The 18,321-nt window shown below is 31.8% G+C and overlaps 2 protein-coding genes across 11 annotated transcripts in view; one reads left to right on the top strand and one right to left on the bottom strand.

The window, feature by feature from the left end:
* The window catches only part of LOC111044525, an 89,789-nt gene extending 78,752 nt beyond the window's left edge, over window positions 1-11,037 (top strand). For all 10 annotated transcript variants that reach the window (XM_039432308.1, XM_039432307.1, XM_039432310.1 and 7 more), the window contains 6 exons: window positions 332-410; window positions 4,237-4,326; window positions 4,689-4,806; window positions 5,675-5,813; window positions 7,343-7,432; window positions 8,646-11,037. In XM_039432308.1, the coding sequence (XP_039288242.1) occupies window positions 332-410; window positions 4,237-4,326; window positions 4,689-4,806; window positions 5,675-5,813; window positions 7,343-7,432; window positions 8,646-8,783 (654 nt within the window). In that variant the 3' untranslated portion in view covers window positions 8,784-11,037. The remainder of the gene's footprint in view (window positions 1-331; window positions 411-4,236; window positions 4,327-4,688; window positions 4,807-5,674; window positions 5,814-7,342; window positions 7,433-8,645) is intronic.
* A 2,158-nt stretch (window positions 11,038-13,195) lies between these two features.
* LOC111044533 (ecdysone-induced protein 74EF) overlaps window positions 13,196-18,321 on the bottom strand; it is a 257,567-nt gene continuing 252,441 nt past the window's right edge. The window contains exon 10 of the mRNA XM_039432316.1: window positions 13,196-18,233. Coding sequence (XP_039288250.1) covers window positions 18,125-18,233 — 109 coding nt within the window. The 3' untranslated portion in view covers window positions 13,196-18,124. The remainder of the gene's footprint in view (window positions 18,234-18,321) is intronic.

An 18,321-nucleotide genomic window follows, 5' to 3' on the forward strand; every position in this document is an offset into this window, starting at 1 on the left:
TTGACTTCCACTTTTAATAACAATTTTTTTTATTCTTAGTAATGTGAATTTAGTTGGTGCTCTTCTCCCTATATTTTACTCCTCTTATAGAATAGATTTTCCTGGCTCTCGTTGAAAAAATAAAACATACAAATGTGAAAGTAGAAACTGTGGAAAGTAGAAACTGTTATCCACACCAACGTCATAGAAATTGTGTCAAATTCAATTGTTCATTCAAATTGAATTTTCCAACATGATAAAAGTAATTTTATAACCCAATCCAACGTTGCATCCACAGTATTTTCCTCGCTATAAATTTTAAATTTTACAATTTTTCTATGTTTGTTTCCAGGTATGCATTGCATGCAGAGTTCTAACCAATAGGAAACTCTCAGTTGCTGAGTTGAAGAGTTTAGTTGCATCACAAACAGGTAGACTGCGAATATTTCGTTTATTTATATTGTTTTGCAATAACTCCGTTCAGATCAAAATAGACTTTTATAGTAAATTGGATACTTTGAAACATTTAGGTGTTTTTTCTCAATATATCACATTTCCATAATCATAATCCAGTTATACTCATTTCAAAACTAGAGTAGGCATATTGGTTCAAATATATTTTTTCAACTTGATACTGTATTATGTAAAATATTTCATCTATTCAGTTTTAAATTATTAAAATGAGGAATATTGAAGAACTTGATTATTCAAATTATACTATTAGTTGAAATATTAAAATTTTAAAAACTGTTTTCCTCCACCTACTGTATAAAGAGCCTACTTTACTCCCTGAAACATAATACTAAAGTGTCACTTTTTCGCTCTCGGGAGGAAAAAACAGAAAAACTCCCTAGAGCGTAAAAGTAACTCCATTTAAATAACATGGGAAGCATCTCTATTTTGAAAACTTACGTTTGAAATAGGTTAGAAGGTCTAAGCTCAGATGAGGAAGCATATATAGTAGTCATTAAACCAACTAAATTCAATACCTCAACCAGACATGTGATCAATATATGAAATATAATTATGTTTCATGCTAAAACTATTACAAACTTCATATCAGTATAGGCTTACTATAAAAATTCAAAAATATTTTTTTTACATTCCATGTTATTCAAAATACCAGCCAACGAATATTCCTCATTAACTAATCAAATTTGGAACGGGAACTTCATCATAGTTTTGTAGTCGAGCCGGTCATTGTTGTTACAACTTTTGCAGACCAAGGTCTATAAATACAGGTCATGACACAATCCCGTGATGCATTGCAAAATTGCCATTTTATAGGGTCCTAGTTCACCAATTTTCAAATTTATCAGCTGTTATCATTAAGGTGCGTACAGACTTTCGCTCTGCTCCGCAACCGAACGTCACTCCAGCAGAGCGATTGATGATCGACCAGCGAGCAAGAGTCGTTCGACCGGGGAACGCGAAACGATCTAACATCTTCCATAACGTTCATGATGGGTGCGTGGGCGGTGCGACTGTGGTTCGATGGTGGTACGAGGACGGTACGAGGGAGGAGCGTGCTCGGTGCTGGTTGGAAGCGCGAATATGTGTACGCAGCTCAATGGATTGAACAACATGATGTGTTATTTTGTAATATTGTTCAAGGGATATTGCTTGGCTTTTAATTGTAAAATAAATTGTTTTGACAGAATAATAATAGATTAGATTCCAACTAGGAACTGAATTGTTGATTTTTAGATTTAATTGATCGGGAACTTGAAACTCTTTTTGAAATTGGCCTCGCATATTTCTGTCTTGTCCCAATGCCTTTTGAATCATAATCCTTGATTTACAAGAACAAGAACAATTTTTAATAATAAATAAATGAATAATTGAAGCATTTATTATTGAAATTTCATTATTAAAAAAATTAAAACTGAATTCACATATTATCTGAACTGGAATATTGTTTTTAAAATGCATAATTTTGCTACGAGTAAATTGAATTAGATTGGATTTTCAAATGTACCGCCATGAAGACCCCATAAAATGGCCGCTCCATAATGAACATGAGTGTCATGACCTGTATTTTATAGACCTTGTAAGTTCCCGATCAATTAAATCTAAAAATCAACAATTCAGTTCCTAGTTGGAATCTAATCTATTATTATTCTGTCGAAACAATTTATTTTACAATTCAAAGCCAAGCAATATCCCTTGAACAATATTACAAAATAACACATCATGTTGGGCTGAAGCAAGGTCTATGAAATTTCATAATTAAAAATTTGAAAACCTGAATTCACATATTATCTGAACTAGAATATTGTTTTTAAAATGCATAATTTTGTTACGAGCAAAATGAATTGGATTGGATTTTCAAATGTACCGTCATAAAGACCCCATAAAATGGCTGCTCACAACAATAATAGTGTCATGGCCTGTATTTTATAGACCTTGTTGCAGACAGATAGCGCATAGCGCTGTCGGCGGTCAACTGTGTGATTACAAGCCAGCTGTTTAATTTTTTAATTATGTTGTAACACATTTTACTGGTTACGTAAGTTTTTAAAAATTATTCTATTTGCAGTTTTTATAAAAATCTAGGTGGAGGAAAAATTTTGTGTACATCACGAGTGAATGTTTTTTCTCCCTAAGGAAAACTGTTGCCCTCGGCTTCGCCTCGGGCTTCAAACTTTCTCTCAGGGAGAAAAAACAGTACTTTTCACTCTAGATATACAAATAACTATTTCAATCGCGGGCTTTCTTTATTATTTCTTACATTCACAGCTTTCTTCATTATTTCTTCCATAGAAAGGCATCTTCATTGGAAATTATTTTTTGTAAAAACATTTACAAGGCTTTCGCCCATCTTAGTTCTATAGATTTGTTGAAATTCAAAATTACCAATCCTTGGGTTGAACTACACAATATTTTCAAATACTAGCAGGTCACCCGTTCTCCGCAAGGGTCCATTTAAAAACTTGACAAACTGAAATCTTGAAGAATATAAAATAACCTATCCTGTAGGATGACCTATAACCATCCTCGGTATATTAAGAATGTATATGCAAAATTTCAAGTTAATCAGTCCAGTAGTTCAGACGTGATGATGCGTCAAATATAATTTTCCTATCCCGTACGTGTAAGCTAACTAATTCTTTCCTTTTAGCAGGAAACCCGTGCTCCGCAAGGGTCTATTTAAAACTTGAAAAACTGAAAACTTGACGTAATGAAATCTTGAAGAATTGAAAATAGGCCTATAACCATCCTCTTAATTAAGAATCCAAGCAAAATTTCAAGTTAATCAGTCGAGTAGTTCAGACGTGATGATGCATCATTCGTGAATTCCTATCCCGTACGTGTATAAGCTAATGCTTCCCTTTATTATACAAAGTGATTATAAAAGGACTTTACAACTTTGAAAGCTCATAAATATTCATTATAGTTACTTACAGAATTGAGAAAAGTGTCATTTTGTTACCAAACACTTCAAGCTTGAAGTGTGGGTGTTATTTTGGTTGGATGTGACAGCCGTTGGTAATGCGACATACATACCAACGATAATCGATTTTTTGCCACACTCGTACCATCATATCAGGCGTAACTTTTGCAACCGCAGCGATCCAAATTTTATCCGAATTCGAAGTCATTAAGATTGTCTGGTTTGAGGCGGATCATAATAAACCTTATCCTTAATGAAACCCCACAGGAAGAAATGCATCGGTGTTGAATCCGGTGAAATCCATCGAAGTTGAAAGCAATTGTCTAGAAAATCCCAAACTTCTCCGTGGAAATGAGGTGGTGCACCGTCATGCTGAACAAGATGTTCAGGTGTTCTTTCACTTTCAGCATGACGGTGCACTAGCTCATTTCCACGGAGAAGTTCAGGATTTTCTAGATAATTGCTTTCAACTTGGCTGGATTTACCATGCAGGGCCAATTGCATGGCCACCTCGCTCACCGGATTCAACATTGATGAATTTCTTCCTGTCGGGTTTCATTAAGGATAAGGTTTGGATCATTAAGGATCACATTTGGATCGCTGCGGTAGCACAAATTACTCCTGATGGATGGATGGATGTATGTCGCATTACCAACGGCTGTCACATCCAACCAAAATAACACCCACACCTTAAACTTGAAATGTTTTGTAACAAAATGACACCTTTCTCAATTCTATAAGTAATTTCAATAAATACGTATGTGCTTTCAAAGTTGTAAAGTCCTTTTATAATCACTCTGTATTATAGATTGCTCATTTTCTTTTACTCATTTTAAATATTTCTTACTCATTTTCTTCTACAGACTGTAACGATATTGAAAGGAGAGTGAATTTCGAGGAGTTCTGTTCCATTATTTCCAAGCTGAAAACGGCGCCCAATGGTACCAATGAAAGTAAGTCAAATTATTTCCAAACATAATTACTCTACCTATATTGATCTCAACTCCGACAATATGTGCTTTTATATTTCATATAATAATTCAATGCAGTACTGTAAGTGCTTTTCATATTCATTAAGTAAGCCTTGAACGTTATTGAAATGAAAATTCAATATGGATTTGAAAATTATCTAATTCAAAATATGTACAGAGCAAACCATAATGCAATAACTAAAGAAGCAACTTGATGCGCTCTTATCTACCTCCGCTAATGGTCTTAGCGTAGTTTTTGTCTAGAATTTAGAATTCACTCCTTCCTAGTTCATGATTTGGCAATTGTGATAATTTGTCCATAAAAGCAGTGCTATTTTGTTCAGAGTGGACGCTGTGTTGGAGACCGTTTGGTGCCCCCGGTGTGAACATCTACGATGTTTTCCTCGGAGGCTGCAGCTCTTCTAGCCAATGGACAGACAATGTAGCCATTCCAATTCTCAAGTAAGTATACTCATCTATTGAAATACTTTGAGCCCGTCAGGCTACAGGCGTAGGTTCCTGGTTGTAGGTTCGAATCCTGCCGGTATGAATGAACATCTAATCATCACATCAAATCAATCAAGCACCCCCCACACACAAGTAAAAATCTCAAGTGGTCTTCATCCGCAATAAAAATAAAAAGTAAAATTCACTATAACGTTTCTGTGACTGGTAGTTAGCTCCGCGATGAAACATCCGCCAACGAACAAAATTGTGATGTATGATCTATCATCTATGAAATATTTGGAATAAACTTATTTAGACTTTGACGTTTTTAACGTCATCTTGGCTTAATTCTATTATTGTTTTACTTCTATCATATAGTGAATCTTGGGATAAATGCTTGACAGTTTGTGTGATAAATTGTAAATTCCTGTCTCACGGAGGCCCACTACTTCAAATCACGGTATTAGTTATCCATAAAATAGGAAGTGGCTACAAGAATTTCAAGAGCGTCTTATCAGCGCATGCGCTGGTAACCTTCATGGGCTCCGGTGGAAGTTTTGTCAACTACAATAACCAACTTCGAAATTCGAAAATAATTGAATAATTCTGAATATTAATGGAATAGTGCCATTCAAAACTTAAAACCTAACTTCCTAACCTTTTTCTAACTAACTCTAATTTCACAATGGCAGACACCAACATGTAGCCATTTCGTTTAAAATATGGTAGAATCTTTATAGAACGTTGGTCCGTTGAAATAGTGAAATGGATACAATAATTAATACATGAATAAAACGAATACTATTATAGATGTGAGAAGCATTCCTTCATTTTATTTCAGTCATCCTACAGGAACTCTATTTATGATTTTTGTAATTTTCAGCAAACATAAACTGACATTCTACCGTCCCAAGTCAAGTAGCAAAAGGCTAGACGCCTCTGATCTCAGCGCCATGGACAATTGCTATCTGCTCCTGTTTCACATACCCAACTGCATTCGCGGACTCACCATCATGGCTACGGTGAGTTCAATCATCCGATGCAGCATAGATCTAGTCGATTCAATTGATCCGTTCAACATATTATCAGATCAGGTATTCGAATGTGGTCAAGAAATGGGTTTCATTTGCAATAGGATAACTTTACTATTCGATGCCGTGTCCGAATTCGGGCAGTAATTTACCACTTGACCGCGATTGAAAATCGTCTGTCAAATTATTTCAATCAGTATCAAGCATTGAAAGGATAAGACGTTGATGTTGTCAATACCACTATATAATACGAGTAGTATGTTATAATACATTATATCACTATATTAGTGGTATTGACAACATCAACGTCTTATTTTTTCAATTATGGAGTAATACCACAATATCTCTTACCATACAATCAAATTATTCATAATCAAGCATTTGTACTTGTCAGATTATTTCAATCAGTAACATTAATCAAGTATTTGTACTTTATGGGTCGGTTTCCGAGCTCGGGATCTATAAGTTCTGGACTTACAGAGTCCAAGACTGAAATAAGCTCTCGGGTCTAAATTGACTTTCTGAGTCACGATTTTATCTTCTAAACTCCGGAGTCTATCAAGTTCTCAACTTATTTGAGTCCAGGACTTAAACGCAGTAAACATGAGGGAAATTCACAATATTTTACTGTTGTATTGTTGGCATTATAGCAAAACGGTAACAGCTGATTACAGCGGGACAATTCAAATGAGCTTGCTCTCCAAACTATTTTATAAAAATACGTTTTGATTTCTTTGTAGGCCTATTCAAAGCAAAACCTTTCAATAAACATAATTTAAACATTTCAAATTAATTTTAATTTAAACAAGAATAAAGATGTCATTAGGCTATTGAGTTTGAAAACGTATTTGTTTTGAAAAAAAAAACTGGAGAAATAATTTATTATTATTAATATGTTGAATATGACATTGATTAATAACATTCAGATTGGAATATAAATTCCAAGGCAATCCTTGTATTATTTCGCTTGAACATTTTTAGGTTATGTAAGAGTCGTAAAATGAGGTTAGTTTTTACACATAATTCTGATACAATCATATTCCAAAATGAACTTGCAAACTATAAATTATGAATTTAGATGGACTTATCCCAATAATATAGGTATTCCATGACATCTAATTGGCTTTTTATCTACTCCAAAACAATAACTGAATTGTGTTTGCTTAGTTTAAAATCACGCTGTTTTAAGTCCTGGACTTAACGATTTTTGATAAATCCTTGACTCGGAAAGAGGCGAGAATCTAATTCAAGTCCTGGACTTATAAGCCCTTCACTCAGAAAGCGAAATTATAAACTCCAGGTTCTAACATGATCTCTAAACTCCAGAGTCTATTCAAATCCTCAACTACGTTAACGCTCTGACTCGGAAAGCCAATTTTCTGACTCCAGAGTTTAAAGCCAGTTAAAGTCTAGAACTTAGCTAAATCCCGAGCTCGGAAACCGGCCCTATATAATATTCTTTTTAACATACGCTTACTAGTTTTTGCTCATAGCCTCCATAATTTTATTGTTGGTTACAGGCCGCTCACTACATTGGATTGGGATGCAACGTTGTTTTGTGCATCGAACAGATACCAGAGAGGCGAAAGTCCATCGTGCAAAATGAATTGGTGAGTGACACTCATTATGTACTATGCAAATTCATTCAAAGTTCAGCTATTTATATGAGTCAACCAACAACTAAATAATTGAACGTTTTCTAAATTCTATAAAATTAAATTAATATTTTTGAATAGCTTGAGTAAATGAATAAATAGATAAATTGAGTAAATAAATAAATTATTAGAACCAAGTTATGATGATTCCTCACTAATATTTGGAAACAGGAAAGAGTTCATAATTTTTCAAATGGTGAAATGTTTCAAATCATCAGTTTAGACTAAGATTAAGTTTTCCCTCTTATTTTAAAAATTATAAATTTATTTATTGAATGAGGAAATAAAATGCTATATTCAGAATCCTGAGAAACAGGCGAGCGCATAAAAGTTCCATTTCTTAAGCCGTGTCCACACTGAACAAATGTTCGACATACATATTCGGCAAACATGTTTGTTGAGGGGCTCAGGGACAAACATTTTAAAAAGTTTGGACAATCATTGTTTGTCAAACAAAAAATTACTGTTTTTCTAAACATTTTCAGTGTTTGCTATAAAACATGAAAAGCTTTAGTGCTTACAAATATTTTGTTTGGTGTCGTGTCCACACTGGCCACCGGCAAACATTGTTTGTCAAACATAATAAAATTTGCCCAAACTGTTTCAACAAACATGTTTGTGGAACATCTGTTCAGTGTGGACGCGGCTTTAGGGTGGCCACTAACCACAGGTCGTGTGTCGAGCATTTATGAATGGGCATGTCCTCGAACGAAAAAGACATTCACTCGAAAGGCTTCGACCGAAAAACAGTTGTTTGACAGAAGCTTCTAACATAAAAATAAACAATCAATAAACTACTAAAAATTACAAATGATAATGATACAAAATTAATTCAACCTCAAATAGAGCAGCGAATAAAGCATTAACTACAAAAACCTAACCTCAATAAGATTTTGTTGGAAGCCTTACGCTGATGACACAACATGCATGACGAGAATTTGTGTACACACATGTTCAACACACTTGTCCTTTCGTGAGTAGCCATCCTAAGTAAACAATAATTGTTAAGAAGGTTATAACAAATTTTATATTTACATCAAAGCATTCCTTGTTAAAATTGCTAATATAGATTGAATTTATTTATAGATTGAACAATTTTCAATTGATGCGTTGTTCGAATTAAAAATTACATTGGTGTAGTTTTTTATTTGCTTGTTTTGTTTTTCAGCTTAGTGCTCAGGCCGTGAACGATTATAACAGAGGCCGGGTCTACTTGAGGGATTTAGCGATAAGAGATGACATTCCTGTATTTGATAACATTGAAGAAGCCATCCAGTGTGTGTTAGAAAAACTTACTGCCTGCTAGCTAGTGTCTTGATAAGTAGTATCACATCTCATTATGTACCTTTCCTTAATTCTATCAAATAAATATGATAATCTTTCAATCAGTATTTATGTAAGTTAAACCAACCCGTAAATACGTTTCATTGTCTTACTCGTAGCTGTATTCATTTCATGTTGTAAAACAAATTTGAAAACCTCATAAAAATTTCGAATTCGCATTTCAATATGTAGCTTTGGTCATATATAAATTTGAAACTTACATCTCTTTTTTATAAATATATGGGACAGTTTCATGTCTGTTTTATTACATCACATCTTTTTAGTTTATATGTAAAAGCTTCTGGTGATTGTATTATAGATTTTTTTAGTAAAACATGAAAGTATAATTAATTTATTCTAAGTATCTGTATTATTGTTCGGTATCTAGCTTTGATATTGTTGAAGGGTATTTAATGATTAATAATATTGTTATACCATTTTATACATATTTAATGTAACGCCTTTAATATTGTATTTTGCTATTCACTACTGATATGATAATCAAAATGTTATGAAATACGGTATTGTAATTTATCTTCATTGATTTGTACAATATTAATCATAGAAACAAGCTTAAAATGTTTTGTTGATTATTCGGCTTGATGAGTTAAGAATCTGTGTCATTCCAACTGAAAACATTAATAATAATGTACCTTACTACCTCCGCTTAGTACTTATTTTTTAGTTGTTTCTTTAGAATAACATTTGTTTCAGTTTAGTACAAAGTTTTCCTGTAATAAATTGTTCTCTTGGATCACTGTCTTTCAACTTCAATAATTTTAAACTAAATTCTTTAGAAAAACTCATGAATTCTGGCAATGGAGTTGATATTTAAAATTTTTCATATAAATGTTTAATAATCCATTAATGTTGATTTGTTTGTTGAATTTATTCATTTCAATGACTATGTGGTACAAAATGAAACTTTACCTTAGGTATTATTACTGTAATGATAAACTTTCCTTCGTTATTGAGGTTTTTGGAAGAGCGAAAAAAACAGTTTTGGCCTTGAAAATATTTTGTTATTTTAATCTGAAAATCTTGTACTCAACTCTATAGAAAGTAACAGATTTTTCTTAAACATCGGAAGTTTATCAACATAATTACTAAATATAGTAGGAGCAAGTTCAAATTTTCAAACAACTGGAAATCGCGTATTTTGAACTTGCAGTCATATTGATGAATCTTAGCCAGTCACGCTTTGGTTCTGGGCTTACAACGTTCGAATCATAAATATGGCACCAAGTTTACAAACCGTGATCTCCAATTTTTGAAAAATATGAACTTGCTTCAATAATCATGTTGATCCACATTAGAAGGTCTGAAAAGTCTAACTAAAAAAAACATTTTAGAGAAATATGAAAGAGGTGGATATTGTATGTGCTCTTTCTCAAATTTTCAGTTTAAACAGTGTCATTTTCTCAATCAAACAATTTGAGTAATCAAATTTCAATAAATTCCCTACTAGAAGTGCAGTATCAATAATAATAATAATAACATTTGAAACAATTACGCACTTGTTGCAAACAGTATGATATTTTATATAAGTTGGAAACTAATTAGTTGATTCTGTACTGTATGCTGTATGTAAATAAATTCTCTCATGAATGAAAATTAATTTTATTTTTATACACACTATAGATAAAAATACCTATTTGCCTCTTGGGAATTTTATTGCTGTGAAGTGTATGTGCCTGATTTTATTCATGTTTTTTATTATTACTTCAAGTATTGAATTCCTGTACTTTTCATTTCAAATGTAGTAAAGTTTAACGGCTCGTAATCAAAAATATATAAATTAATCCAAACTTTTATGTTATCTAAATTTAGACCATGTATCTTTAAATTAATAATAGTTTAACAATTTGTAATTAATGATGACACCATTGTACCTTATTTAGAATAGCATTATTATCTAACAATATCCATAATTTGTTCATTATTTTAAATCCCCGTTGAATGACTTTTCAATGTTGTATTAGCAAACTAGATAATTATATTAAATATCACATGTTTCCTATGGAATAGTAGCCTACTAATCTGTTGTAATATTTGTGTTTAAAGCAAGTTAACTACATTGACTATTCAATTTTTTAGCTCATCCAATAAATATGAATTCCTTGCAGCGAATTTTAAAATATTTCAAGCTCCAAGCCTCTGTTCCTAGTGAAAACTATTGTAACATCACATAATGTATCTTTTTTATTGTATATTATATTACATTTTATTGACAATTGTGTTTTTGTGTCAATGAGTGTTCTCCCGTTTTATTGGCTGAAGCAGCACAAATATCATAATTTAAAAAACGTTGAGCATTAAGGCTAGTTTCACACATATACGGTTTCGTACGGTTCGGTTAGTTTTCGATCGATGCCGAAAATGAGTTGAAACTTTGTATGTGAAAGTATATTCAAACACATGGGTTGAAAATTCAGAAATTGAACCGAAAGTGTGTGAAAAATTTCACTGTTTGCTGTTCGCTGGAAACGAATTCGAACCCGTTGAGACCTATAGAGACTGTATAATCAGTCTCTAAAATGTAACCTTTTCGTGTGGAGGAGGTTTTCAGTGCTGTGTGATTTCTATTCGGTACAGCGTTCAAAACAAATTATCGATTCACACTTGTCGGAACTAACCATAAACGAACAGAAAACAACCGGAAACAAGTCTTAGACGTAACTTTTAAAAACCTCAGCAAATAATTCCAAGTCCTTTGTCCTTATCTCATGAACAGTTGTGCATTCCCGAAATCTGGACTTATATTCATGCTTAGCAGGGTCATTATCCACCAAAAACTTGATGCCTTGATTCTTGAGGAAAGGAACAGGAATATGCAATCAGATTTTTTTAATTTCTCTCGTTCAGGAGATAAGGGCATTTGAAAAGAATTTCACCTTTGCAGCACCATAACTCACTCTGTATATAGTATAGATGACAGTACAAAATTACCATTGGCTGACTATTACGAAGAAAAATGATCTATTCTGAAAACTATGCACGTGCAATCTATTTCCAACAAATAGTTTATTGATTCTATGTTATACTATAGTTAATATTATAGTTGTATTATATTTCTGAATAATTATTGCAATGCATCTTTAGCAGGCCTGATGCAGCCACAGGTAGATATAATTTATCTGTACTATAGACTACTAAAACAAATCAACTTTCTTAGATTCTCACTCTAGACTATCAAATTTAATATGAAATTTGATTACCTCATCTATGATTATGGTGCCCTGGTTAAATTATTGTCATTTATGATTTTAAATTTACCAATTCAATTCCTTCAAATTTCAAATGGGCATTTAAAAATCTCATCTTCAAATGCTTATAGCTTGAGAATAGGAGTGAATTTGGCCAATGTGATGACATATTATTGTTCCTCTCGTCAAGTAGGCCTACTATCAATCCTCACAGTTTAAGCAATCACAATTTTTGACCATTTTTGCGAAAATCAATTATGTTCAGTGTAGAACTTAGCTAAATCCTGAGCTCGGAAACAGGCCCTTAAAGTTTCAATACAAGAATATTCATTAATTTGTATTAATCTATTATTTTGTATGAATTGATATTTTGTATTGATTGATTTTGTATATTGTTGAATATTTATCATAAATAAAGAATAGCGCAACAGATTTTTTTACAATGATAATTTTATATATTTTATTTTATAAATTGCAATTTTACTTAATATTCGAATTAAGATGAAAAACTAAAGAAACGTTAAGCTGTTTTCATAACGATTATTTTCACCAACTCTGTACACACATTTCTGGTTGTCTGATTGTGTCCTTTCTTCTGATTTCACTGGCTCGTTGCAACCAGTGAGTATAGAATGTAATTGCACTCCGATTCCATACTCACTGGTTGCAACTTGCTAATTCTCACCTTACAATTCTTGCAATAACTGATTGATTGTGCCCTAATTGTTCCCACTCTATCCAAGCTTGAGCCATACCACAGAAAAGAGAAAACATATTTCTCATCACTCCGTGGGCATACTTCCAAGGCTGTTTAGCAAGTCGTTAGACTGTAAAAGGAATTATACTATACCGTACTGTCTAAATTGAATTAAATTATTATGGAATTTTGATGTTTCACGCAAACATCAAATGCAGACCAGCATTTTTCTATTTATCTTATTCTTGGGGGAGCCTAGGAACACCCCCTTTCACCCCCCCCCCCCCTAAAGGAGCGCCCATGTGGTTTAAGGACTCCAATGTTGATTGGTTGGCCTCAAGACTTCTCAAGTCAAGCACTTTTTATGGTGCAAGGTTTCAACGATCAAAATTGATAAATTCATGGGTTTCAAGAATTCTGAAGGCATGATGAGCCTCAACATTTCTTAGATCATGAACTCAAGGTAACAGATGATTTAAAGAAATGCATTCATAATTTTTTTAAAGATTTATTTTTAAATTTACATAAGTATGTAAAAGTATCCAGTGAATAGCTCCATACATTTTAATAAGTAAATAACATTTAAAATATCATTTATATAATATTACAGAAAACAAAAATGTTCTTCACTTAAATGCAAACCCTAATTACATAAAAAATATTATTTACAAAAACTTCACAGTATCTGTTTTCTTGTAGCATTATTTTCATTATGAAAATATGTTCATCATTATTTAAAAATTCTCCTCATTCACTAAATAAGGTACATACGTTCATGATATATATTCATATAAGAAGTGATCGATAATTTAAACATCAAACTAGGGATAACGTAAGCCTGTTTTAGCCTTTTCAATCTTAGCTTTCTATCAAACACCAAAATTTATTACCAATCCAATTTTGAACTAGTTTCAAACATTCAAGTTAAGAATAAAACTTCTAGAAGACAGAGTTGTGTTTGATCAACAATAATCTTACTTTGGAAAGTGAAACAATTTCATAAAAATGAGAAACTTTCTTCTGAGTAGGATTTCAATTTTACCCGTGGTTATACAAGTTCACATTTGTCAGGCACTGCGCTTATATAAATATATATATATAACTATTCTTATCATCGGGCAATAAGCAATAGTTAAGCTATGATGAAATAGATTCAACAAGATCTCATTGAGATGGGTTAACTTAAACTGAGAATAGGGATATCTTAAACTAACCAAACCTAATACACTATTATCTGAGCTATTTTAAAATGTATGGAAAACTTGCTGATTCATTACATAGAAAATTTATATTACTTACTTGAGTCAAAAAATAAATGTAGAATATAACATTGGAAGTATATGAAAGTACATGTTACAACGCAACATAATAAATTATTTATATGTCAGTGAATCGGAATCTGTCTTTTTTCACATGTCAAAATGACTTTACAAATATTTTCATATACTTCCAAATCAGTTACTATAGTTTACTCAAGTAAGTGATAAAATTAAAAACATAAGTTCGCTAATAGAAAAAATTAAATATTGTAACAGTAATGAGGTGATATATGAATTGCAACGGCCCAGTTCAAATAAATAATAGCTATAAATATATGAGATTATATAAATGTTTTTCATACAACCAGTTCTATTGATATTGTGAGGCAGTGATGAAAAAATGATAGAATACTTTTCTTGAAAATGACACCAAGAATTACTACAGAACATAACATAGATAGTTTCTTCTATCTGAACTAGGCTGCAATGTGAATAAATATAATCAATATAAATTAATACTGAAAAGGGGGACTGATGAGTATGAATTGCTAAATAATTAGTTTGAAAATAAATAATTACATTAACACATGTGGAATGATAGATAAATTATGAAAAATGGTAAAACACAATCGATTGATCTCTATAAATACGGTACTATAAACATATTCATGAGATTAAAGATCGAGACAAATAATATAAAACTAAAGAGAAGTAATTTAATCCGATTCACAAATTCATTTAAGTTATATAAATAGAAAATAATTAAGTTTATTTAAAGTTTGTCTACTTTTCAAACCTGATCAATTTTCACACATCAGTGTTTTCCAATTTTTTGCACAGCATAGAAAAATATTAAAATAATAATATGTTGAATCTGGTGGGATTCAACGCCAACACTCCAAAATACTTTCATTCTAAACACTTATGTATCGGAGAGACTGACATTCAATAAGTTACTATTCAAATTTGAATGTGACGTTTGATTCTAAGAAAAGTTACAAAGAGAATTAGATACAACAATCTAAGACTTTGCTCATTCCAACCAACGAGAAAAATTTCATCCCGGAAAATTTAGAATTTTTGAGTAGTAAAATTATTTAAATATTTAGAGTTGACATTATTAAAATGTTTTAGTTTGGTGATGAAGTTTTTAATTTTTGGAAAGGTTTCAGTAATTTAAAGTACAGTATAAATAAAATTTGAATTTTCCAAGTTGGGTTTCTTACAAGCATTTTTCACACCGAATCAGTCTCCGAATTTACAGCAATCAGTTCGAATATTTCAATTTCCAAAAGGGTTTTCCTACTTTTCTAGATATTTAGACAAATTCAAGGCCATTCTTTTCCAAGTTCAACAGAAATTCTTGTTCATAAGTTTATTAGATAAAATACATCACGTATATCAATAATTATATAGTTCATTTTTACAAAATCTATATATATACTTTTTATATTACCTTCAAACAGATTTTCTTTTTCAAAAATAGTGATAGTGACAATTATTATTTGAAAAATTCCAGAGGCAAAACATTTAGTTGGCAGTACGTTGCTAAATGACTCTTGAGTCTTTTAAATTGTTACATATTTTCTTATCATATAACATTGAGGAATAGATTTGTTTGACATAAAGTGCATCTATATATTTATAAATTTATAACATCCAGAACAGAACTATTTATATGAATGATATATTCATTTGAAGAGATCAACGTTAACCACTCAAGTTGATAAATTGAAAATACTCAGTTATTATATATAACACCATTAATTTTCTTCTTAGTCTCTAGAATTGTTGCTGAAAATTACATCATTAAAGTCCGCATAGACTTTCACTTTATGGGGTAAGTGGATGTGGATATCAGAAAGACCAGACAAATTTCTATTGGCTAGCATCAATGATATAGTTATATTATCATGAAATAACAATGAAAAATGACGCCCAAATAGATCAACATTTCAAAGTGTTTTCAGCCATTCAGACCCGATACGGTAGTAGATTCAATAGACATTTCCAAGTTATCTAAAACATTATATAGATATTTATTTTAATATGGTATACTGTATTGAGTTGACCGAAATTTTTGAGCTAATAAGAGATAAAACCGGCAGGAAAAGTGGAAAATATTACGAAAACATGGCATGAAAATGTTTCAATTCTATTGAGGCGTCATCTTTTAACCTTTTAAAATTCTTGAAGTGCTTATAATACAAACATCAAACATTAAAATATATGAAATTGTTAACATTATAATATATATATAATATTTATCATTATTTTTCTGTAAAGTAACTTCACAAAGTGTAAAATCCCTTGAAATAGTTTGTACTTTCAAATTAACAAATATATTTATTATTGACGTTTTATAGTCACGATTATTATTTTATACAATATTTATTTATGAATCTGTATTATTATTTTTATTTTTTTTGTCGGATATGAGAAAACAAACTGTAATTGTCAACACATTATCAACTGCAGTATATAAATCAAGAATCATAATGAAAACTGTAATCATATATAATCTATGGTAATATTGTTGATAGTAACAATGATAGACCCAAGAAAAGATAAAAAAACATAAATAATGAGTTATAAGCCTGTATAGGCAATTGGGGCTTCATGGAATGGAGCAGCCTGTACAGATACATAACCTATCTCTTTGAACACAAACAAGAAATAAATAAATTATACACAACAATATTCATTACAAAATACATTCAATTCACAAGTCATGTTTTGGCTCCATAAATTATAATAATATATGTACATCCGGCTAATTGAAGGTTGGAGCGCAAATGGGGTACAGTGATGTTTGGGGGTTGGTAGGACTGGAATTCTGACGGGAATTTTCAAATTGTGGCAAAAAATGGGCAGTGCTCAGCCGGTACTGTTACACGCACTCGCACACACACGCACACCTCGACAGAGAGAGAAAAAAGAACAAGAGAATCCTGAGATCATTCCAAAACTTCGATCGCGTTTACAATAATACAGTTCATACAACAATGCGTGATTTTTTTACAAAAGTGTCAGTCCTTCAAGATTCAGCCAATTTGCAAAAATGACAAGTGATTGAGTTAATATTACTTTCTTTACCTGAAAAATTTCAGGAAGAGAAACAACTATTCTTCTCAATTAACTTATGTGATGTGATCAGTTAGGAAATAATCTTGTCATTGCAGCCCGAAATAAACTACATGCAACTTTTGATAACTCTTATTTTCACATTTTAAACAAAACTAAGCTTCAAATTTTACTAGGTAATATCGATGGAAATTTCAATAATAACTCTCTTCTTAACAATTATATTTACATGCAGGTAATTATTATCAAATATTTGAAATTTTTTATCACATTGACTTGCAAAATTGAAATCCATGTAAGAAATTTTGCTATGAAAATAAGAGTTATCAAGGATTGCATTCTACATTCTTCCACTTACTATACTTTGTATCACTAGACATCACAGTTGTAACTGTGTATAATAGAACCTCTATCCAATATTGTTACTTTTGTAACCGATATCAAATTTTCACTGGTATTCTCTCAAATCGCTTTGGATTACTACACAAGCATCAGAGCTCGAAATTCAATAACAATCAATCTCTGTACATTTATAAACCTACGTACATTTAAAAATAGAAAAATAACACACTATTCATGGTTTTTTACAATCACTAAACCTCTAAAAACCTTTCAATTCGTTGAAAAAAGACACTTGTTTTCAAAATAAAACACAAGACTTACAAAAAGATTCGATTCGCTGAAATACTAAATTACGGTACTCATTAAGCGAGAATGTTTTACTGGACGAAGTAAAGGTTTCAGATTTGCGAAAGATCTGACATTTTCTAGAAAGTTCGGTTTCTGAAACATTTGGTGTTATCAGTATCTGATATCCCATTGTGGTTCCTTCAAAATATACAGGTAGTAAATCACTCGCACTTGGCGTAATTTTGAGCAAGAAAATATACACATATATATTAATTTCACAATAAATTAATCGCCGATTTTATTGGCCGGGTTTTTTAGTTTCGAAAGAAACGGACCGGCTGCAGTTCCATTTTGAATGGGGTTCAACAACGCTCCTATATTCATTGGCTAGATGAAAGTGAGGTTAGGTTGATAGGATGACAGTCGCTCTCTGCTCAGGGCCCAGGGGTCATGCGCCACTGCAGTCAATCTCGACTATGTCTTTGGGCACATCGACGAACTGGTACACCAGCCTCTGACCGTCCACTTTCGCCAGAATGCCCCGCTGGTAGTAATACCTACAACCAACAACAATCATTAATTAGCCACTCATTCAATCAACTAAATACTCAAATTCAATTTAAAAATGAATAATTCTGAAAAATA

This window comes from Nilaparvata lugens, chromosome 7 (assembly GCF_014356525.2).
Source record: "Nilaparvata lugens isolate BPH chromosome 7, ASM1435652v1, whole genome shotgun sequence".
NCBI classification, from domain to species: Eukaryota; Metazoa; Arthropoda; class Insecta; order Hemiptera; family Delphacidae; genus Nilaparvata; species Nilaparvata lugens.